This window comes from Prosopis cineraria, unplaced genomic scaffold (assembly GCF_029017545.1).
Source record: "Prosopis cineraria cultivar Desert tree isolate PC_DT_omini unplaced genomic scaffold, ASM2901754v1 PC6, whole genome shotgun sequence".
NCBI classification, from domain to species: Eukaryota; Viridiplantae; Streptophyta; class Magnoliopsida; order Fabales; family Fabaceae; genus Prosopis; species Prosopis cineraria.
The window spans coordinates 12,971,345-12,995,640 of record NW_026555337.1 but is presented as its reverse complement, the minus strand read 5'-3'; the positions used below and the strand labels follow the sequence as shown (position 1 = coordinate 12,995,640).

The 24,296-nt window shown below is 30.6% G+C and overlaps 2 protein-coding genes across 2 annotated transcripts; one reads left to right on the top strand and one right to left on the bottom strand.

Moving 5' to 3' along the window:
• Positions 1-7,461: 7,461 nt before the first annotated feature.
• LOC129312363 (TOM1-like protein 1) lies at positions 7,462-12,542 on the bottom strand. Its single transcript, XM_054954932.1, has 4 exons — positions 12,405-12,542; positions 11,640-12,228; positions 10,954-11,199; positions 7,462-8,178 (listed from the first exon to the last, which is right to left on the bottom strand). The coding sequence occupies exons 2-4, from the start codon at positions 12,156-12,158 to the stop codon at positions 7,747-7,749; spliced, it is 1,197 nt and encodes a 398-aa protein (XP_054810907.1). The 5' UTR covers positions 12,159-12,228; positions 12,405-12,542; the 3' UTR covers positions 7,462-7,746.
• A 7,320-nt stretch (positions 12,543-19,862) lies between these two features.
• Positions 19,863-23,319, top strand: LOC129312578 (uncharacterized). Its single transcript, XM_054955238.1, has 7 exons — positions 19,863-20,378; positions 20,471-20,529; positions 20,641-20,700; positions 20,779-20,848; positions 21,752-21,821; positions 22,795-22,821; positions 22,934-23,319. The coding sequence occupies exons 1-7, from the start codon at positions 20,169-20,171 to the stop codon at positions 22,981-22,983; spliced, it is 546 nt and encodes a 181-aa protein (XP_054811213.1). The 5' UTR covers positions 19,863-20,168; the 3' UTR covers positions 22,984-23,319.
• Positions 23,320-24,296: the final 977 nt, after the last annotated feature.

Here is a 24,296-nt window from a genome sequence, read left to right as displayed (position 1 = left end):
CATTTGTGCTAGAAAGCAATATAACTCAATTAATTTAAAATATTGGAACTATATGCGTGTCCTATATATTTAAAAAGTTTTATTTTTTATTTAGTTTGACATTTTAAGTTAATTCATATTATAAGACTTGTTTCATACTCTATAAAATAAAATTTGATAGCATAAAATATAATAAAATTTTAATTGCATATTATAAGACCTGCTGATAAAACTTTGATACTATAAAACATTATTTACTGTAATATGTATAAGGTAATTCTTATAAGATAGTATACATCTTTTAAGAAGTAACATTAGTGTAAAATTATGTCTTACCCATGAAACACAGACACACAGACACACAGATAAGCAACTATAATGGTCAAGTTTAATCAGACTAAACTGGCCAAAATAGGGGCTCATTGCCTGAAAAAGCCCTTTTTGTTTAAACTATAGAAGTTTTGATCCATTGAAGATCTGATTAATAGCCAATAAAGAAATATATTATTGACTTTATCTGCCCATGTACTTCCTCATAGCTGAATTTATTTAAGGGGTTTTTGCAAATATAACTCATGTTATAGGAACAAACCAAATAAACAACTCATACATATATTTTATTTTGCATTACGACCAATTTATTATACTCCTTCTGTCTCAAATTATAAGACATTTTTAGACAAAATCTCATACATCAATAAAACTCATTAAATAATCTTTATAACTTTGCTTTTTAAGAAAAAATATAAATTTTTAAAAATGCCCTTCATTCAATTGATGAAAGAATATTGAAGAAAGTGAATACATAAGAAGGATAATATTGAAAAAGTATAATTAATAAAATTTTATTTTTATCAAAGTATTTTATATTTTAAAATGTTAAATCTTTCTTAAAAGTATTTTATAATTTAGAACGAAGAGAGTATTTGTCAACAATTTATCATTGTATATCAATGATAAGCCTTTTGTAAATTTTCAAATTCTCAATGATAAATTCTTGTATATCAATAGTAAATCTCTTATATGTCAATGTGAACCTACTATACTCTCAAATTTTTAAAATTTGGTCTATATTTTATAAGTGCAAGATTTTTTTGGCCAATGGGCCAATTTATCCTTTATTTAATATAGAAATTACTGACCTGCCGTTTTTTTCTTCATTGAAATATATTATCTATTGAGATTTATTTTCTTAATATCTTGTTCTTCTTTCATTTTCTATCATGTTCCCAGAAAGCATAAAGAGAAAATAAAACAATAATGTAGAAACAGAAAAGGTTGCTCAACTTTGACAACTTCTTCCCAATGTTCTGAATAATTTTTGACCAGTCAGGAAAAGTTCAGACGGATTGAAGAACCTTGGCATATTACATTTCTGATTCATATCTGGTTTTTGAGTTACTCCTTGGGATCGTACCATGAAATGGAGGATCTAAAGAAATCTCAGGGTGTGTATATATATGTGTGTGTGTGTGTAAATTAGAGAAATAGAGAATATTATAATGTTAATTTGGAATGTGAGTAATAAATCAGAGAGCATTAAGGTGATCGAGAAATTGAATACATATTCCTCACTATGAATCATATTTTTGAACCTTTCACAATGATGCATTTTATATAGCAGTGTTGCTATAATAATAATAATAAGACACCTATTTTAGATGGAAGTATCGCGATATAACACATGCCTTAGATAAGATATTGTTGCCATTTATATTGCCGAATTGAAGAATATGGCCAAAACTTGTGTGTTAAAAGCACTAAGTGAACGACGTAATTAAAACTAGTCCCCATCCCCCCCCCCCCGGGGGAGGGGGGTTGCGGGGGGAACATAAAATAGCTTTGCTCTTTCAAGTTTACATAAACATTAAAAGAAAATCTGTTAATATTGTAACCTAAATATATACTTGGTTAACTAATAACCTTTCTCAATTTTTGCTTGGCCAATAGAGTTATATATACTTCATTCATATGAAACAGCCAAAAAGCACCCAAAGTCCTGAAGCATAACAAACTTGTACTTACAACACAGACAAAGCAAGAAAAACATTAAGGTCATGTTTGCTTATTAGAATAGCATGGATTGAAAAAATGAAAGTAAAAATAAAATGATAAAAAGAGATAAATAAACACATTCATAAGTGGAGGGGTAATTTAATTTATGAGGTTGGAAATCATGATTCATGAAATTTTTAAAAAATGTGATAATTCTCACATTTGTTGTACATATTAATGACTTTTATCATGCTTATTAAGAGGGAAAAGGTGATTGAGTTCATTTTTGTCTTGATTTTTTCAATCCATTCTATTTAATTATATTCTAGTAAGCAAATATGACCAAAGAAGATACAAACCCTACACACACACAGATACTACCGTAAACATATACATAAGAAACTACGAGGATACTATCTTTGTAACTCTATCGGATAACAACATCTCTCTCCATCAACGGTGCAAGAGGTAGGATCTACCAAACCAGACAAGTATCACCCGTTTGCAGCGAAGCAACAAGGTTTCCATAGATTTAGCTTCAGCAGCGCAGATCAGACAAGGAACAAGTAGTGTCTGAAACATCCTTTCTTTTATAAAGTGAAACAGTCCTGTTGTTGCACTACTTCCTGATAAACACATGGCTAGAGGAAGTGTTTTAAGCTTATAAGGTTGAACTTTCAGCCACCAGATCTTCTTCCATAAGCAAAAAGCTGTGCCTTCAGATGAATTAGAAGTTGGGTCCTGAACAACATCAATTTCTTGATTAGTATATACTCATACCTTAATAGAATAGGTCCAAAATAGGAAAAATAAAAGTATATTACTGCATGTTTGCTATACGGAAAAAAGAAATGAGAAATATATCTAGAAAGAAGATGGGATAGGTACACTTCTCATTTCTTTTATAAAAAACCATTTTCTACCTACTAAACATTGCATTATCGTCAGTCACAAATCAGTTTCTCTACCCTCATGACGCGAATTTCACGAGCCACAAAGCCATCACTAAGAGAAAGAAGATGCAAAGAATGGCAGCAATTATCTGAACAATCTTTGATATTTTCATCGTCACCAAAACTTCCCAACAGAGTGTGGAGCCAAAGTGTACATGCCTTCCAACTAATAAACTAGACCAACCCCATGAACCTCTTTATAGGAGGCCCTTACTCTAAAAAGAAAGTCACAATTAGGGAAACAAATATATACATATATATATAAGTAAATTAGGTAGAGAGCCTTCCCTTGAAAATCTTACATGCATAATATGTTCAACTAAAGCAAAAACATTTAATATTTTGGAAAAATTTAAATGAAGAAAGATATTTTAACTGATGTTGTTGAAAACTTCAAGTGTGTTCTTGAGATATGAAGAAACGTTAGTGTAGATGAGAATAAATCGCTTGAATATGTTGCCATTTTATATTGGTGTTGCAACAGATCATGAGAGTGTAACATGATTAACACCTGGCTTAGATGAGAGAGCGCCACAAGATTACACCTGCCTCAACAAGTATGTCATATGATGATAGCACCTGTCTTAAATAAAAGTAGATACCATGAGATAACACGTATCTTACTAAACTATTGTTGTCAAACATGCCGAGATTGTGAAAATACGAACAAAATGTTTGTATTTTAAAGCAACTCAATTAAGTATGAAGTTTGGAGTTTTATGTCACACCAGACACTAAGAAGAGAGTATCATGCAATTAAAATTTGAAGTGCCTTAAATAAGAATAGCGTGAGATGACTTCTATCTTAAACAAAAGTACTACAGAATTTAACACCTATCTCACACGTACAGATCATTATTGTCAACCATGCCGCGTTTGTGTGAACATGGCCAAAACATTTGTGTTGGAAGGCAATAATTCAGTTAGAAATATTGGCTAGTTATGTCCAATATGCGTAAATAAACTCATTTATTTAGTTTGATTTTTTGAACTAATTTTTTTTTTATAATACTTGTTTCATACCCTTTATGAGATAAAATTTAATACTCCCTCTGTTAAAAAATATAAGGCATTTTTTAAAGAATTGGATGTTAAAAAATGTAAGACATTTTTAATCTTTTAAGGTATAATTATTATCTTTTTTTTAAAAGTTTCTCTATTAATAATGACTTTATATTTAATAGGGATAAATATAAAAAAATAAGGTTAGTTTGAAAGTAGGTGTAAACATTTCAATTTAAATTTTAATAGTTAATTTAAATTAATAAAAATTTTAGAAAATATTTAAAAGTAAGCAAATTAGTAGGAAATAATTATTAAATCTAACTTAAGATATAATTTTAAATTAAAATTTTTAAAAATTATTATTATTATTATTATTATTGGAAAAGAATAAAAAGAAATGTAAAAGAGACAGGAAGAGAGAGGTAGAGGGGGAGATTAATAAATTAAATAAAAAAAAGAAAAAGAAGGATGAGGGACGGATGGTTATCCGTGCGTAGGTGAGTGTAAAGTGCATATACATATACATATACATATTTTAAAAAGAAAAAGAAAAAAAAAATATGGGACCCACATGCTTTTTAAATCTTCACATGCTAAATTTCCTTCTCATTTCTCCTTTCCTTTTCGTTTTTCTCTTCGTGCGAATAGAGATGGTGACGGTGCCTGCCTGTGCTGAAAAGCTAAGTTTTAAAGTTGAGGCTTCTTAATAAAATATTTAAGGTAAAATTTTAAGTTTTTTAAAATTATATAAGCGTTTTAAAAAATTTTTTTATTTATCTAGCCTCTTTGATTTCTGATTTTATAGTGGTAAAAAAAATTTAGGGTTTAGATGAGGGATGAATTTATATTAAATAAATGTGGTTGTTGAGGTTGTCAGTAGTATAATAAATGTTTTAGAGTATAAATTTGTTGATGGACATTGAATTTAAGGCTTATGGATTAAACACTAAACTAAATTTTTATTGAATCTAAAAATATATATTAATTTATTGAGATTTAAATAATTATTTGGAATGAGAAATGAATTATTATAACTATAGAATGATGATTTTAAGCTTAAGACTCAATTTGTAATTTTTGAATAATTTTATGTGTGAATTTATGACATGAAAAAGAAAATTTTGATGATAAAAATTGATTTAGAAGTTGATTTTAACTTATTAGTGTTTATTTATTACTAAAAGAGGAGTTAAAAATTTTATTTGATGGTACTAACTCTAGATTTATATTAAGAATGATATTAAAAATCATGTTATATTCTCTAATTCTATCATTAGAGTCATCTTATTAGTTTCAATAATTAAAACTAATATTTATAAATAATATATTATTTGTAGATTGTGTTGTTGGTGAAATTGTGGTGGAAGGAAAATAGTAAGGAATAATTTATTGAAAAAGTTACAAGATAACCATGCTTTTAATTTGTGATTAGTGTTACTTCATATTAATACATTGAGTTATTATTGAGAAAATTATGAATTATTTTTGAAAAATTATTTTATTATGTTTATGAAAAAATTGTGAAATTGTGAATATACATTTTAAAGTATTTTTGCCAAGTAGGATGTCATGTAATATTGTTGAAAATGAAAAAATTGTTAAGATTGTAATATTATATAATTTTACAATGTTGATATGAATTTTGTTTAACTATTGTGGGAGGTGTTGGAAGACTTACTGTTATTGTTGTATTTATGTGCCACGTGGTATGCTTCTATTGGAGACTCAATGGGTGGCTTGTAAGGGTTCGAGCTAATCTATCTTTGGCTGGATAATTTAACACTGAATGAGGGCTACGACTCAAGGATAATGGAGGGAGATAAGGATAGTTGTTTATTGTACATTGTAATATTTCTTGTATTTTTGTTGAAATCACATGACTATTGTTTCCCTAATTAGCAAGCACACATTTAGCTATTTATATAACTATCATAAATTGACATTGGTTACTGAAACTTTTGAGTCTCATTATGTAGTTAATAATTTTTTAGAAGAATAGCCACAAGTGGCGCGTTGAGAAGTCTTTGAGGCTTAGTAGCATAGATTCATTGTCTCTTTTGTGTATTTTAATTTTTGATTTTTAATGCGTATATTACCAATATTAGAGCTTTTTGTTTATTGATAATTATATGAATGTAATGAAATAATCATGCCCTTCAAATTATTTTCACTTTTGGCACACTTTGGATGATTGTAACTTTAATATCTGATTTATTTTAAATGGTTTGAAATAGCATGATTATGAGACCAAATATTTGGCTTATTTTGAAAATTGATTAAGTTGTTTATTTTAGTTGTTGGTTAATGATTTGCAGTTATTGGTCAATGGTTTGCACTTGTTGGAAGCATAAGGATGGAAAAAATGTGATTTTAGCCTAACAGCATGTGAAAGGTAAAAATTTATCTAAGACGTTGTATTGTACAAGTTTAAATCAATTGTTAAATATTTTTATATTGAATTTATTGATATAAAACGTATTGGGTGACTATAACCCAACTATGGTTGCAAATGTGTATTAATTGTATGAAATTGATTTGTATTATTTGAAAAGGAATCTTTTGAGCCTTTCACATTTATTTTATTTTTAATTAATTGGGATCTCAAATTTTAGAAATGACAATTTAAGGAATTAAATTCTACTTATCATAATAGTTCTTATTTCTCTAATTTAATCTTTTCTACCATGATAGTTATTTTAAAATGTGAAATATTTTATAAGACTATGTTTATCATTTCCTATCATGGTAGTATTTTAAATTATAGAATTGTTTCAAAAAAATAAGATAAATTGACTTTTGTTTACCATAATAAACACTTTTCTATCATAATTGAATTAAATTATTTTAAAAAAAAATTATGGTGTTACAATAAGTAACTAATTTATTGAGAGGTGAAATTTAATTAAAAATATCTAATATTTTTGAATGGAGGGAGTAGGATAAAATCTTATTAGATAAAACCTGATAAATGATTAAGTTTTGATACTAAAACATTAATTGGTGTGATATTTAATAGGCAATTCTTATAAGATAATATTTTTTAATAAGTAATATTAGTTTAACCCTATATTAGTGACTTTATTCTCTACCATGCACTTCCTCATGGCTCAAGTTAGAAAAATGCATAGTCATTGACATGGAGGCTAAATAAATACAACATGTAGTTAAGATTTTGAAATACGTATTCTCTTTGTTCTTAAAATAAGATTAATTTAAAAAAAATTTAAGAATAAAAGAGATACACTCAACAAATAATGATCTGTTCCTTCTTGATTCTAGAACGAAGTCTTAGTTTAGAGAAATTGAAATGCATGGTTGTGTGTTACCTATTCAGATAACCATGCTCAAAATCAATCTTTTATAATTTGAGTTTGAACTAATATATCTCCTAATCAAAATCAAATTTGAGAGACAATAAAGCCAGTCATCGTTCAATTTATCAGTATTTTGAACAATTAAATCATTTCATTTTTGGGTTCAAGCAAGACTATGAGGATGATAATGGAAGGCTTAGTTCAAGGAGAAAAGGTTAATAAAAGCACCATGAATGAGAAATTTAGCCATCAAAGTAGCAGTCAAACAGATCATAAAGCAAACATATGAAGAACAACTCACTAAAATTGGTCTCCCATCTATACCTTGTCTAGAACTTATATACTGAAATAAAATCATAAATTGCACGCACACATGCGCAAAAAATAAAGGAACAAGCAATCTGATGGAGATTCACAACCAACACAGAAACATAATTTGCAGCCAGCCATGAAATGAAAGTTAAATGTATACTATAATTAGGGTTTATAGTCAGGGCAGATTAGAATGAAATGAGATCATCATCTTTTGATGACTGCTGCTTCTTTGGATCTTGCCCTCCATTTGATGATGCATCCCCACCCTTCTTGCCAAATATCATCTCATCAAGATCATCCATCATATCATCATTGTTGCCTCCATGACCAACTTTCGAGCTAGCTGGTTTTCTAACCAATGCATCTTCTTGAGTATTAAGAGGTGACTCGTCTGGCTCAATGGCGACCGGTATCATAGCAGGTTCCTGCCTAAGAGGAGGAGCAGCAGCAGCAGGCTTATTCAACTCTTCATACTTGGTGAGAACCTTCTGGATGTCATCATTAACATTCAAGGCCTCAAAAAGAAGTGCCTCGTCATCTCCAGCAGTCTCCACAATTCTCTGTACGATATATTGAGACTGACGACACTGTTGTACAAGAGTTGCTGTCAAATCATCCTGCAGATAAAAGATCAGATTTATAACTCCCGCCATCATCAGTGTTAGGGTGTGCTTATTTTCTTTTAAGGAACCTTGCAAGTCTAAAACTGATGCACATCTAAAGGGTATTCAAATCGAGAGGAAAACAAAAGCAATGAAAAGCTCAGACATAAAATAAATTTCCTCGGTCTTTTGTTTCGTTCCTTTCTTTTCTGTTTCGGGAGGTTATACAAGCTTAAGTAATAGTATGGCAACATTGGTTATGCACAACCAACTGGATGAAGAATGGCTTACAGGCATCTTATGATAAAGTGATGTTTGGGCGTTGTCCAGGTGAAAAAAATGGAGAATAAATAGCAAATTTGTAACAACACTGACAATGGCTATCAACGTACAGTAATAAATGCAAATAATCAACAAATTAATTAAAACTAGTGGCTGGGTGGTTGTTATAGATCAAAAAGGTTGATAAAAAAATATTCCAACCAAGTATTGATAGTTCAATTTTCTTTTGAAGAGGCAGTGTCAATAATATCTTGATTGGTTAAATAAAACATTGGTGAATTTATTCTCCAGAAGTCAGCTTTGTCCTCAACAAGACAGCAGTCATCAACTCATTTCAATCAAGCAAATGGTTCAAAAGGATGCAATTCTGTATAGCAAACCAGCAACGAACTATAGCTAATCCCCAATAACTAAAACACATGATAGATCTTTAACGGTCATGCAACAGTATTTGGCAGCGCGTAGATGGCCCAGGGAACAAACGAGACATATCTGATATGATCAAGGAATTCAGCCCATCGAGAATTGCCACATGGACTTATGAAAGGACCTCACTGATATGCAAGCTTTTTATATATGACCAATAAATAAATAGATAAATATAAGTAATTTTCTTCTTCCTGAAGCTGTAGATTCTTACATCCACCATTTTTCTATCATATAGAAATGAAGGGCCCTTTCTCGACATTGTTTGTTCTATTCCAGTCCAATTTCATTTTTTGGGGAGGAAAGAGGGTTTGATGATGGAATTCCTTCTTCACCCTGCGCCCCCCGCCCCCAAAAAATAAATAAATAAATAAAGAAGAAGAAGAAGTTCGTGACAGGACAAAGCTGCAGAAAATGGTAACAAAAGCCCCCCACCCCGTACTCCCAAAAATAAAAGAGGAAAAGAAAAAAGAAAATAAAAAATGATGATCTGATTGAGGAACCGCTCCAATAGACCAAGATGGAGATTGGGCAATTGAACAAGTATAATGTCAAAGCACAAGCCTCCACAAACAAGAGCCAAAAACATTAAGTAGAAGAATCAAGCAGTATGAGAAGAGCCACACATGAAAAGGTAGAAGGAATAAGGAATGATTGCAAAAAGAATAAAGAAAAGAACACTGAAAAGCAGGATACTTTATATAGCAAACTCCAATTTGATCTTGACCCAAATATTAGGCGTTAGGTTTTATTACCTGTCTTTTTTTTTGGTGGTGAACTAGTCTAATAAATAAAATTAAAACAAAGATGCTAATAGTTGAGAAACCGCATTGAATTAGGACTACTAGAGGATTAGGAGTTCATTATTATTTAAGAGTCGTGCAGTTTACTATTTTTTAGGAGTCTTAGTAATATTTATCATCATCGTTAGCAGTCCATCTTTTATTTAATTAAATTTCCACAAGAAGTCAAGAACTATGAGAGTTGCATGCAAGTGCAAGTCTTCCCGCTCACCACATTGCTGGTTTTTATCCTGGATTTTACACTAATATTCCTTTTCATATAGCAAGTTCAATGTGGAACAAATGGCATAACAAAACATATCTGTAGCATTACATAATAAAATGCAATTATTAACCACAAACATGTTTTTTCACCTTCCATCTGAATAGTCCTCTCAATATTTAGTAAATGTTTGCTTTTGATCTAAACATGGTGGTAGAAAAAAGTCAACTGGAAAAAAAAAGCAAACTAAACAATATTAGAAAGAACCATTGCACAAAACTGTAACCCCCTCATATTCACATCGAGTTCCTCAGGATGCTAAAGCAAAGATATGAGATGTTAACAACTTCAGAACAAAAGTAATGAACTATAATTCAACGTGAGGATGCTGCTGCTAATGGTCCATAGTTATTTATAGAGCAGCCAAGAGCTAACAAATCATAAATTGCAGGATTGCAAGCTACATGAAAACATAGCTCCAGAAGTTTGAGCCTAAGCAATATTTAAATCAAATTCCTCTTCAAATGCACTATCATCATAGCAATCACATAAGATAATCCCTCAACTTTCTATTCATATTTTGGAGAAGGCAGTGGATGTAGTATTGCAGTAGGTCTCGTCAATGCAGTGGATTCAGGCACCGCTTTGCTAAAGCACATCCTTCAGCCTCTCAAAATGATTTAACTTAGGGACGTGGCTCTATTTAGCTATAGGGTATAAAGGGCATAGCACAGTTAAAAGAAAATAGTGCGCATATGGTGGCTACATGAAATTGACAAGGTTATACATGTCTCAGAACTATAGCCCATAGCATGGAGCTTCAAGCTAATTATGTCTGAACTCCTATGACCCTAAAATGATAGTATACATCATACAATTTATCCACATAAGTTACAAAACATGCATGTACGCAAATGAAAATTACTAAAAGTGTACTTAGTTACAGAGGACAAATAATCTTCCAAGCAAGATCCCATGACAATCTATCTTTGGCACCAGATTTTGAGTTCAAACATTTATCATGGTAACTATTAATTTGTGGATCTACAAAAGCAGTACAGTGTGACAAGGAAATACCTGTAGAACATCCTGTTGAGGTGATGAAGACAAAACAGTAGAAAGAAGTTCAATGCTATTTCTTGCAACATTGAAAACCTCCTTTGTTTGCTCAGGTGTAAAACTCTGCCTAGGAATATCATGCTGAACATGTACTGGATGATCGACATGAACTTCTGAAGCAGTTACTGAACGAGGAGGAGTAAAAATAGGGGCCAAACTCTCATCATCACGACCTGGGAATCGAATACCTCTTGACTTCAAACTCTGGACCAGAAAAGTGGTAGTCAAGGAAAGTTTAACAAGAAGTTCTAAGATAATTAATTCTTCAGATAAAAATAAACTAAGGAATTTATCTATGAACTTTAAACTAAAACTCCAGAGAGTTGAGTTCCGATGCAAAAAAAATTCCAAAATAATCATTAGCATTTTGGCAAAAAGTTTTCCAAAATTTTCTTATTCAGTGAATTGGGATTGGCACCAATAATTAATAGCTCAACTCTCAAGATTTTTTCTTTAAATGGAAGCGTGAATTATTACCATTAGGTGTATTTTGCAGTCTCTTACCAAACAAAAGAAAGCAGTAAGATTTCAAATTAAATTGTCTCTGGCCTTCCAGCTTTTTCGTTTTATTTCCTTTAAAATTCTTCCTATAGCTATAACAATGAAAATAATTAGATTGGACAACATCAAAACTGTTAATATACCTTGTACGTCTCTTCATATACCGGCAAATAACGAAGCTCACTGGTTGACTCTCCCCATGCCTCAATGAGTGTTAGGGCCTTGTTCCGGTTATTCACAACAGTCTGAGGATCATCAATCAGCCTGACCATCTCATCAAGGACTCTCTCCGCTGCCACTTCTGAGAAGGCCCTCTCACAATTTTTAACGCATGTTTCAAGCAAAACCAATGCCAGGTACTGAACCTTAGGACTTTTAATTGCGATCCGTCTCTTGATTGAACGAATCAATTCCACACTGTTGACCTGCTCATGATTGATCGAATCGCAAAGCTCAAGATTCATAGCCCAATCGGGCTCATCAAGGGCCTCAGAGGTGGCATCCTCAACAAGCTTATCAGTCTCGCTTGGACCCTGAAAAAATTCCCTCATCTTGAAGCTCACAGAACTCATGCCTTCGCTCATCCTTCGACCCACCTCAGACCCACCAATTTTCAGGCGCTCCCCCAAGGCGCTGACTTTATCCATCAAATTGTCACTCATCTCTCCCCTGTTTCTCACACCCTTTTAAAATGTCACCCCCAACAACCCCACAAACAACCGTCCTCAAAACCTAGAAAATTCAACGGAGAGAAAATTGCAGCGATATATCATACTATGAATTAGTTACAACGAAACTATTTGGATCAAAACATACATGTAGAAAAGAGAAAAGAAAGTTCCATAATCGAAAAGGTAGATTCCAATCCAATTTGTATTGAACGTAGAAGAGTGAGAATTGAAACGCACCTTTAGAGATTGAGGTGAGTTTGGTTGAGTAGACTACGCGCAACAACTGCGCGAAAGCGTTGTCGGGTTCCTTGAATCCTCAGTCTGTTGCCATCGCAACTTTGAAAAATTATGTGTCACGACTGAGTACGGCAAGATTTTAAAGTTCATCGTTAATTATTATTGATAATGATAATTAATAGTTAATTATTTGAATGCGTTTGGTGGAAGAATATTCAATTATCTATATATTTAATTAAAGTTATATAATTATTGATTATTGGTATTGAGTATTGATGAAACGTTATTTTTGTGGATAAAAAAGAAATTATAAATAGAAAAAAATCATGAACTGTTGGAATTTTTTAAATTTTTTTTGGACAAGAAATCCAATATAAATGTAACAACTTCAATGCCAATCAATAATTAATAATCAATAATAAGTAATAAATCAACACAAGAATCACTCTAGTTGGCCAAAAAATACAATCATTACTCTAAAATGTACTCGCTCCATTCAAAAATTATAAGATATTTTTTTAAAAGTTGAATATTAAAAAATATAAAATATTTTTATTTTTTTGAGTGTAATTACTATTTTTTTGTAAGTATATTCATTAATGAATGACTTTATATTTATTGTAAAGTGTGTAATAAAGTAAATATAAAAGGATAAGATTAATTTAAAAATAAGTAATTGTTTATTGAGAGTAAGATTTGATTAAAAATACCTAATATTTTTTAATGAAAGGAATATAAAATTTATATCATTGACAAGAGTCCTCCTCACCTTGAACATTATAATATTGGTATAATTTATTAAATGAATTATATCTTTAATATACTCCCTTTATTTCTATTTGTAATAGAAACTATCACTTTTTATTTATTTTTTTATATAAGCAATATTAAATATTTTAATAAATGTTTATTACACATTTCTTAAATCACCCCTCATGATTTATATCAATGAGAAATAAATAATTAATACATGCTTATGTTGTTTAACATAAAGTATTTTAGTTTAATTTTTTTATTCTCAAACATAATTATTATGATTAACTAACTTTTTTAAATTATGTAATATAATTTTTTCTCTCTTATATATAAAAATGAAGGGAGTATTTTATGTTTAAATATTATATACTAAATATTTTTAATTCAAAAAATCAAATAACAAGGACATAAAATAGGTATGTGTTTACCAACCAGTGTTGGGTTTAGTAGAGAAAACTAATCTCTCTTAATATGATAAAAAAAATATTTAAATTCTACTAAAAAAAGTGCCTACATTTATTATCTCAAGCAGGATTGCCTCCAATAAAAATATATATGTGCTAAAAAAAAAGACATGTGCTTGACTATTTCTTTTTAGTTTTGAATTTATATATACTAATAATACAATTTTCCTCCCTGGAGAATGGTAAGGAACTTAGTTGAAACGTCGATTATTTTATTTTACTTCTCTTTTTTTTCTCTCTCTCTTCTTTAAATTTAAATTTAAACTAATTAGATCAAATTTTAATTTAATTTCTTGAATTAATATATTATTATTTCAACATTTTCATAATATATTATCCAATGAGGCTGTATGCTATGTTTTACAGTATTTCGAGATGGCTGGGAATTTAAGAAAAGAAGCTGTGTGTTAGAAATAGATTCAATCATTATCTTAAATTTAAATCAATATATATTAACAAATCTTTTAGAATAGCTTTGATTGGTTAACATTGATTTAGTTAACTTTAATATATTTTAAATTTGTTTTTTTATGTCATTGTTAATTTATCGTTACGGGAGCATCAAACTTTTCCTAGAAGCGAGTCTTTTCCTCTCCCTAGCAATGAGTCCGAAGAAGTCAAGATGCAAAAAGAAAAACGATCTTGTCATCGTTGACTAGGTCTGATTGTATTGATAAAAATGTCAGCCATCACTCAATTAGAGAAGAGAAGGGCCACAATCTTGAATTAATTTGGGAATCTCAGTGTCGTCGTCGTCGTCTTGCTAGTGATGATCAAGTCGACGGCGCCATCAACCTCGACAATGGACAGATAAAGGGAACTCCTCTTTCCACACTCCTTAACCCCCATTTTTTACCATCACAATACTATGCCTTGCAATTTTTTCTACTGCTTCTTAACCAACTTTCAATTCCCAATCATGATTTGTAGATCTGCTTAGGCAAGAGAATCTATGGAAGGAGTTCAATAAGATCAATAAAGAAGTCTCTAATCTTAAGCGTGTAAGCATTTTAGTTTCTATTTTCACTTCTATTTTTTGAAGTTCTGCTACGGGACTCTTCAAATTTAGTACCTAGGTTTTGCAGTCAGGAAACGACAAGCAATCAAAAGTTCCCATTTTGAAGTTCACATTGATTTTGTATGCCCTCATTTTTTTTGTTGAGTGTTAGATTTTCCTTAGTATCCAAAAAAAAAAAAAATAAAGTTCACACTGATTTGTTTTCCCTTACAGTTTCCGTTCGGTGTCACCTAAATTCATAAACCCATCTTCAGTCCTTCTTAATTTCCAAAACCCTCATCATGACCAAACCAATTTTATCTTTCGATCTGACTTTCGGTGATTTATCATCCGAGTTCACCCCAAACTGCCCAGACTCAGAAAATGTCTCTCTATGAGTAGTTCAAAGAGCAAATAATCAGCGAATACTGAGATTGGAAAAGCTAGACGATGCAAATCTCTCCCTCGAGTTCAAGTTCCAAACAACGACAAGGTATACCAGCCTTCCATTCATTTCTTACAGCACTGATTCATCATTTGTTTCAGCAATTTAAATCTTGAGTTGTTTATGAACTAATTTCCATGATGCTAAGTGAATACTGATGGTTATCCCTCAGATAGAGCTGAACACAGGGCTATGATAGAATAAACTTGGGCTTCATAGTAATTAATTATGAACTGAAGTTATTTTCCTCTTATTCCAAACCCCTAATAAATTACAATATGCTTCTTATTGCTTGCATCCATTTATAAAAGACCCTAAATGCAAAGAATACTTTGCATTCTTTCCTTCCAAACATAGTTATTCTTCTTTTTAATTCTTTCTCATTTGATTATGTACTTGAATTATCTGAGGCAAAGGTGGAATTTGATGAGTATGACTTTGTTTAAAACATCAATGACTTCATGGAGACATAGTGTATTGTCGTCAGAGTCTTGAGAAAATGGCATATAAACCAGAAAAATCCCCCTACCATGTTTGGAACATTTCATTCTTGCTCATTGATGAGAAGGTATGCATTTAAACAATTCTTCTGATTATGTTTTATTTCACTGTAAGAAAAAAAAAAGTAAATCCATGATGGATGACATGTTATTTTAATGTTCACAAGGTTCTTAAATTCAAGCTTTCATTTAAAGCAAAAATCTACTCCAACAATTTGAAGAACAACCAACCGAGGGAAGGGTTTACTTTATTAAGAACTTTGAAGTTCTCCCCAATACTGACAACACCAAGCATGCTGTCATCCTTGGAAAATCAATTTTCATGTAGATACATTTGTCAAGGAACATCAGGCAAATGTACCTTCAAATGTATTCAACTTTGTGTTAATCAAGGAGGTTATAAGTAGAGCAGATTTTGAAAAATAGGTCACAAATTTTAATCATTTGATTGGTATGCCATGATTTCATTTATTTTCTTTGAAAATGATACTTTTTCTTATCATAGTGTAATATGATAATTTCATCTGGGTAAACTAATTGTTGTGGTAATTCTAGATGTCATTGGATTTCTAAAATGTTTTGGAAGCATTCAGGAACACAAGTCCTTGAGTGTAAGATCCTCCTTACTAATTAATTCCAAAATTGAGGTAATTACAAGACTAACCTAGGTAAATTATCAAATTTATAAACTTTACATAAATGGGATTTCAAATTTTCAAAACTTAAAATATTATAAAATTATTTCATAAATTAAAATCAGAGCAAGACCTATATATTGAAGAATGATTATCATACAAGGTAAGATAATATTGGATCGGGGTTAAAAGATTAAAAAAGGATTCTGGCAAAATACACTGTGGCATAAAATTATTTATGTTGCAGCATAAAATGCCGAACTCATGCTGTCGTGACATATTTTTTTGGCAAGATTTATGATGTGCCTATTTCTTCATGTGACGTTCAATTGAGGTGATATAAAATTGGTTTTTACACATGGTCAATTGTATGTTACTTTATGTAGAGTTACATCGAAGAATGGCCTTAAGCTTCTTATTTATCATTATGAATTTACGCCATTGACATCTACAACAAATGTAGTTTACAAGAAAATTTTTCAAAATGTTGTATGAGGGAAAAAATAAGAGGTTCATATTAAAGTTGAATAAATGTATCCATATTATGTATTCTTTATAGAAATAATGCATTCATCAAAAATTAGACATTTTTCACCTTTACCTATAACTTACTATAAAATTAAGAAATAAAGATAAGATGTTAACAAATCAAATATCCAAGGAAAATGGTGTATAAAATAACACTTAAAAATATAACAAACTCACATCCATCCTTATTAATAATATCAATTATATTTTTTTTTTAAATTCCTCAATTCTAACCTGTGCAATGCACAGGAAACAGTCTAGTTTGGTGTTAAAGGGGGAAGGGTCGTACACTTTCTAATATGATTAAGTGGTTAGCCATATTGACGCTACTTTAAGAAAGAAGTTGCTTTGTGATTGTGAAGATTACCTGTATACATCTTAAAGGCAACAAACTTGATTAATTAGTTACTTAATCATCACTACATGATATGACAGTGGAGAATTAGGGATGAGGTTACTAAGCAATCCACTTAGTAGAAGTAGAAGTTAGTAGTATTTTTTTATTATAGTATTTTATTCTTGTTGTTTCTTGTTGATAATATAATTGGTATGCTATGATGCATAGATATTGATAGGAGTATCAGATATGATATGTATTCAATACATTGATAATTTAATTTTTAAAAAATATATAATATGATACATTTTTTATATGTATATATATTTACAAAAAATATTGAAAATACGATTTCAATTTTAAAAATATCCAAATTAGTATGCATATTCCTTTAAAATAATACCAAGTAAAATATAATTACTAATTATACTTTCATTCTATATATACATAATTGTCTACCACTTAGTCCCTACTAATAAGTATAGTATCAATATCTCCTCCTTCTCGACTATCATAAAATTACAATCCCACAAGTTTATAATTAAGAAAAATGTAATCTTTATTCTTTTATTACATCTAAAATTTATTTTTTAAGAAAAATTTAATCTTTGAGTTTAAAGACAAATCAAAAAATATATTAGTAATAGAAAGTCTAATATCACAATTTTTAATAAATTTAATTTTTTTAAAAAATTTCTGTTTTGAAGTATTGACTCATAATTTAGAAATATCATATATCTAGTAAAAATTAAATTTTTTTAAATTAAAAAGTTATTTTGATATTTTACCAATATTTATCAAAGAAGTATTGATGAATATAGGTATAAGATACGATACAGACATGGATACATGCAGTAATTTGAAACAGTGCTTCATAGTTGGTTTTTTTTTTTTTTTTGACTTTGTTAATCGTGAGGTTGCTTTAGAAAATTTTTTTCAATTAAAACTAAAACATGTATTAACTCACGGAGAGAATACAAACAACCAAGTTCAAAGCTTGCAGCCTTCTTTCATCATTCACATCCTTCTGAAAAAAAGTGGGGACAATCAAAAATACAAAAATTATCAACTAAATTATGGGAATGCTTAGCCAAGTTATCGGCAAAAAAATTATGATCACAGTACAAAGAATGTAAAGTAAGAAAGCAATTTTTTATATAAATTCTTCTAAAATTTAATTTAAATCAAGTAAAAAGTTATTTCAACCTTGGCTCTTATCCTGGCCAAAAAAAAAAAAAAACCTTGGTTCTTTTCGGAGGGTTGACTCTTCTCATCCATCATCATTGTGAAGAATTCTATCAGGCCTAGCTATAAAATATATATTTAATTAATAAAATAATAAATTTATAATCAACTTATCTTAGGAAAAATTTCATTAAACACCCAATCAAACTTATTTACAATCAAGCCTTAAAATTTTGAAACACCATTTCAGTCATTTGAGCGAAATTAAAATTCAGTTTTTAAGGAAAATAACACAAATAACTCCAATCCCTTACTTCAATTATTTATTTTTCTTATATCACTTGTTCATTTTTTTTATACTAGTTATTCAAGCACCTAGTTTCATTCTTTTATATTCATCGTGGTGTTATATTGTTAAACAGAGTTATAAATTTCATCTATATTTATTGTTCATTTTTTATATATCAATTGTTTATTCTCTTTACATGAATTTTTCATGCACTTAACTAGTAGTAATGTTATTTTTTTATATTATTTATTCATTTTTTATATATCAATTGTTTATTTTTCTTACGTCAGTTGTTTTTTATTTGAGGGTATTGTGATTATTTGTGTCTTTTTTTTTCCAAAAACTTAATTTTAATTTAGTCCAAATGGGGTCTATAGGGGTTGAATTAATGTTTCAAAATTTTAAGAGTTGACTGTAACTAAGTTTAGTCAAGGAGTTTAATAAAATATTTTCCTTATCTTACGTGTGAGTGATAGGAGTTTTTGTTCCTTAAGATATTAGTGAGATGTCAAATTACCATTTAAAAACAAAAAACTTGCTATTTGTTATCTCTCTCTTATTACCACTTGAATTAAAGTCAGTTAGTTACTTGCATAATGAAATCATGGCCTCCTTTGCATGCTTTCACCACTAGCTGCTAAGTTTTTTAAACATGAAACCTCAATGATCAAACTCCTAGCAAGTCGCCATCCTATGTGGCTTATTATCTTATATGTCAATAATTTAATATCTTTTCAATTGCCACACCTACTCTGGTTTGTTAATGGCTTTCCAAACACACTATCATCTCTTGGATTTAGGGAAACTAAGGAAAAAAGAACACCCTTTCCGTAATTTAACACACTATAAGATGCAATCCAATCTTTATTGAAATTACCTAGTTATACTTAAAAATAGAGAATTTTAAGAATGTAAATTGATCTAAGTTCCATACATCAAAGATATGTTGAGGCAAAATATTCATGTCTATTAATTTTAAATTTTTTTAGATGTTTTGGAACTAGATAAAATTATATGGAGAATATTCCACACATAGTTAATGGACTATTTCTTTCAATTTTTTTGTCAAGTCTAACAAAAAATAAAGAAAATAATGTCTAAGTCTCACATAATAAATTTATTATTAAAAAATTTCATAAAATTTATAAAATATTACTTTTAAATTTTAAATGTTATACATTTATAATTTAATTATGAGTATTGATAATTGAACAACTGCCATTTACCACTTCTTTAATCTCCAAGGATTTTGAGATTTGGGGACCTTGATTTAAAAATCTTTGAATTGGATGGACCCATTTCTAAATCCAGTAAAACAAAGGACTAGACGCTTATTTTTCTAACAAGAGAGAGGCGGGACTTGGGAGGAATGGTTCCATTTCTTAGTTTCGCGAAGGAATTCAGTTCTGATGGCCTTTTGACATTCAGATCGCTGTAACGAAGGAAGCGTTTTTTCTTTCCCTATTTTTTTTTAAAATTTTTTTAATTATTTTTTCTCCTTGGAGGTGCCTGAGAGCTTTCCATGATAAACCCTAACATTAACCACGTTAAACTCTTCCATCTTTGATCCTCCGATCCTTCTCTAGTTCTTAGGGGCGTGAGAAGAAGAAGAAGAAGGTGTTATTCAAATGGATTTCACATGGCTGAATGCACTTCTAGTTGGGGCAGGTTGTCTTGCTTTTGGGTACTTCATTGGCTCTGAGTATCCTCTTCGCCTCCTTATCTCAGCAGCGATAGCTAAAAGGAGTTCTATTGTGGAAGGGAAGAAGAAGAAGAAGAACCCCAAAGAACCGCTTGAGATTGAACATCTGGCTGACTTGCTTGATGATTTTAAAATGGTAATTAGTTTTTTTTTTTCTTCTTTCTCTTACAAATCCAGTATACTGATTTTCAGTGGGGAGCTTCGAAATGTGCCATTATTTTTCTGCAGGTACTGGTCGTGAGAAATGATCTTAAAATGGGTAAAGGGAAAATTGCTGCTCAGTGCAGGTATAATTTTAATTGTATACATTAATTATATATCTCTTAATATTTGACTTGTTATACAGCAATTGCCTTCTGGGTATCCTTAATTATATGTCTGATTCTTTTTATTTGTAGTCATGCAACGTTGGGTCTCTACAAAAAGCTTCTTCATCGAGCTCCAAAAGCTTTGAATAGGTACAGCCACAGGTCTTGATTTCACTCGTAGGTCATCCTTGATTGTGTCTCTTCATTATGAAGTTTTTCAACATGCAGGTGGGAGATGTGTGCCCAGCCCAAGGTGGTTGTCAAAATTGAAAGCGAGGAAGATATGCTGGTTTTGCAAGTGAGCATTGTTTAGAATTATTTGGTGCTATTTTGGCTAATTTCTTGTTTGATCTACTTAGTAGCAGGGTATTGGCATGTCTGCTCGCCTTGTTATACATTACTGAGTAGTTGATTATGATTATGACACACATAAGTAGCCTTACTTGGACATTTAATCTACTTTTAGATATAAAACTGAAAGAAGTTTTCTTTTCTAATTAATCATGTAAAATAGGTTGGGAGTTTAGCTCCTAGTTCACAAATGTACAAATGGGTAGATCAGCAAATAGGGAATAAAATAAGAGGACACAAATCATTAGACTCAGTAACCAGAAATGAATAAAGTTGATTTGGATGATTTGTGACTCTTTGAGAGGATTATGTGGTTTAAGGGCATAGAATTGGTAACGCAAATGCAGAGGTGAACGTTTAGATCAAGCAGATGACCTGAATCCACTGGATGGAGGTTGTAGAATTTACCTTGGAAACAAAGTGGCAAAGTAATACATGAAGTGTAAATATTGGTTTAAGAGACTTGACTGTGAAAACTAACAGAAACATGAGTTTAAGGAAATGTGTTTCTCTTCTTACTGCTGGCTTCAATTCTGCTCATGCATATGGTTAATAATTATTTGAAGGGCATGTCTTGATAAATGGTTATTAGAATCATATGGGGAGGATAAAATATGGTTGTTTGGGATTTTGAAAGTGACAGAAGGGGCCATTTAGCTAAAAAAAATGGCATATTGTGTTTGCAAAGAGAAAAAAGTGGGGGAGCTTATATCAGCAAATTTTCATTTCCTCAAACACCACGTATGACTGAACTTGACCTGGATTACGTTTTAGTATGCTATATTAATGTGAAATTTAATTGCTTTATCAGTATTGTTTTTCTTTCTTTCTTTCTTTTTTTTTTTGACAGGAAAGGGCAAAATCATTGAACGTGCCTACACATATCACAATTGATGCAGGGAGAACACAGATTGCACCAAGTGAGTTACAAGCACTTTGCATATGCTGATACTTAGTGTCCAGAATAATTGTCTGATTCTCATGCTTATAACGTGTATGCTTAAGCCACGTAAAGCTGGAATTTAAAGTGGAGATGCAGCTCAGCTAATTGTGGTCTTATAATTTCACTGCCACCCTAAAATTAAAGGATCAATCTATAGTTCTTGGTTTCTTAATGAGCAAGTTGTGAAATAAGCTTGAAGGATCTAATGCTGTAGAGATGACTGACAACTATATATTAACCATGAACTTGGGTCTCATTGCCCTTCCTCATTTTGATGAATGAGGTTGTAGGCATAGTAATATCATGGGAGAGAACTTTTTAGAAATCCTATTGGATAAAGTAAGCATCTTGAAGAGAAGTTATAACTGAATCATAGGGCTTATGTAGTTATTCTAAACTTCACATGACAACCTCTGGATCATGATGACCAGGAGAAGAGATACTTTTTCTACCTGTAGTAGTTACCAGTGGAATTGTTTGGGGAGCCTTAGCTGATTCTAGTATTAATGAAATCTTGTGCCTTTAACTGCTTTGTGAATGCATGTATCTTTTGGAGCAATAACTTTTTAAAATGCTAAAAGCTCAAGAGCTAAACCGCCTGAGATTAGCTTAAGTGACAAGAGTGGGGTAAGATATAAGTAGAGGTCAAGATGTAGACCCAAAAAAAGAAAACATAAGGAAAAACTTAAGGGTTAAAGCCATTTTTATTACATTTGGGAATTGGATTCACTTGATTTTGGTGGATAATTGAATGAATACTTCCACTATTTAGTGGGAGTGGAAAGGTGATGTTATTTTCGACACTGATAATTTGTTGGAGAAACTGCTCTGGTAGTTTCCACATCTTGTTTAATTGAATCTGTACGTGCTAGTATATGCTCTCTGCTATTGTTTACATCTATCTAATGCTTATCTTGTTTAACGTACCAATTGTTTTTCCTTTCTTCTAGATTCCAGAACAGTGATGGCAATTATGGGTAATTTATCTCTTTTCTAATGCACTTATTTTTGTCATAGAATATCGCCTTTTCCATTTTCACTTGGCCTTTTCCTTTTCCTTTTCAAATTCAATCTAAATTTATTGTGCAGGACCCGTGGAAGTGGTTGATGATGTGACTGGTGGACTGAAACTTCTCTAGTCCTCATTTCCTTTAAGATGGTCTCTTGTCTATGAAAACCAAAGTGTTCTTGGAGGAGAACAGAATTGATGCTTGTGGCTATATAGCCTCAGTCTCTCAACAAGCATTGCTGGTTTTCTCATAAAGATTTGCTGTGTTCTGCTAAAGATTCATGTTTAATCTTTAATTAACGGCCACCACGATAAAGACGATGACGAAAATTAGGTCGTCACTGAGGAAGGTACGGTAGTTTGGGGGTTATTGCTTTCTGGATTCTTGTCTATTTAATGTACAAGATGGTTAATGAAATTGTACTGTGTGCTCAATGTATGAACGAATCTAAGTTCATTTTTTTAATTTTTAATTGTGATTTTATAAATGAATCTTAATTACAATTAATGTTATTTTGAATTTTTTTCAAATAAATAGGTCTATTGTTTTTTTCTGTAAAGCCGTTCAAGAAACGAGTTAAGTACAATGGGCATTGGACTCATTATGCATATCAATCCATGAGAAGGAAATTTCAGTCCTTATCATGTGCATGGTAGGCAACTCAATTTGCACTAACTATTGGTTTATTTTGTTTTAATTAATAGTTTGATTAAAGTAGTCATTTCTTAACCTACAACCGTAGCGCAATTGGTAAAAAAATAAAAAAACCTTACAATAGTAGCTCATTGTGGTGCTATTAAAGCTTGACCGGATAGTCTAATTCAATCGGTTAAATTGAAAATCAATTCTAAATATGGTTTGGTCACCATAAAAAATTAAGAAATTTAAGAACCGGTTAAGAATTAGTTAAATCAGCCACGAAAAATTGATTGAACCAAATTTATTAATTTTTTATTTATATTTTTAAATTATAATTGATGCATTAAGAATACTTGAATCTGGCTATCATTTTCTCAATTAGTTTGAGATTTCATTTAGTTAAGGTAAGGGTTGAAGTTTACAATTAGCTTCATAATTAATTAGTCATTTGTTAATCACATTTAGTTTTAAGAGTTAATTTAACATCTTAGTTAATATATAAAACATAAAAGTGTTAATTTTTGGTGGTTACTAAAATGTTCTTAAAACCAATTGAAAGTAAGAGAAAATTAATTAGATAAAACAATAAAAAGAGAGGGAGTTCATGACTTCATGTGCCTAAGAAGAGCATCTTTTTGTATTTTTATCACACATTTCATTCTACTTTCATATTTGTCCAGTTTTTCAAAATCACGAAAAAAAGAAGTTTCCTTTGAATCTTGTTTGTTTTAATTCCAATCAATTCATCATTGTTCTTAGGTAGATTTACTCAATTAAGATTTTAATTTTTAATTAATTTTGTG

Bases quoted from the DNA above. Each gene is read 5' to 3' on its own strand.
- LOC129312578 (XM_054955238.1), top strand. From the start codon at position 20,169: ATGGATTTCACATGGCTGAATGCACTTCTAGTTGGGGCAGGTTGTCTT. The intron at 20,530-20,640 runs GTATAATTTTAA...TTTTATTTGTAG, and splicing joins AAAATTGCTGCTCAGTGCAG to TCATGCAACGTTGGGTCTCT. The intron at 20,849-21,751 runs GTGAGCATTGTT...TTTTTTTGACAG, and splicing joins AAGATATGCTGGTTTTGCAA to GAAAGGGCAAAATCATTGAA.
- LOC129312363 (XM_054954932.1), bottom strand. From the start codon at position 12,158: ATGAGTGACAATTTGATGGATAAAGTCAGCGCCTTGGGGGAGCGCCTG. The intron at 11,200-11,639 runs GTATATTAACAG...TTTCTGGTCCAG, and splicing joins TATATGAAGAGACGTACAAG to AGTTTGAAGTCAAGAGGTAT. The intron at 8,179-10,953 runs GTATTTCCTTGT...TTTTATCTGCAG, and splicing joins CTCAACAGGATGTTCTACAG to GATGATTTGACAGCAACTCT.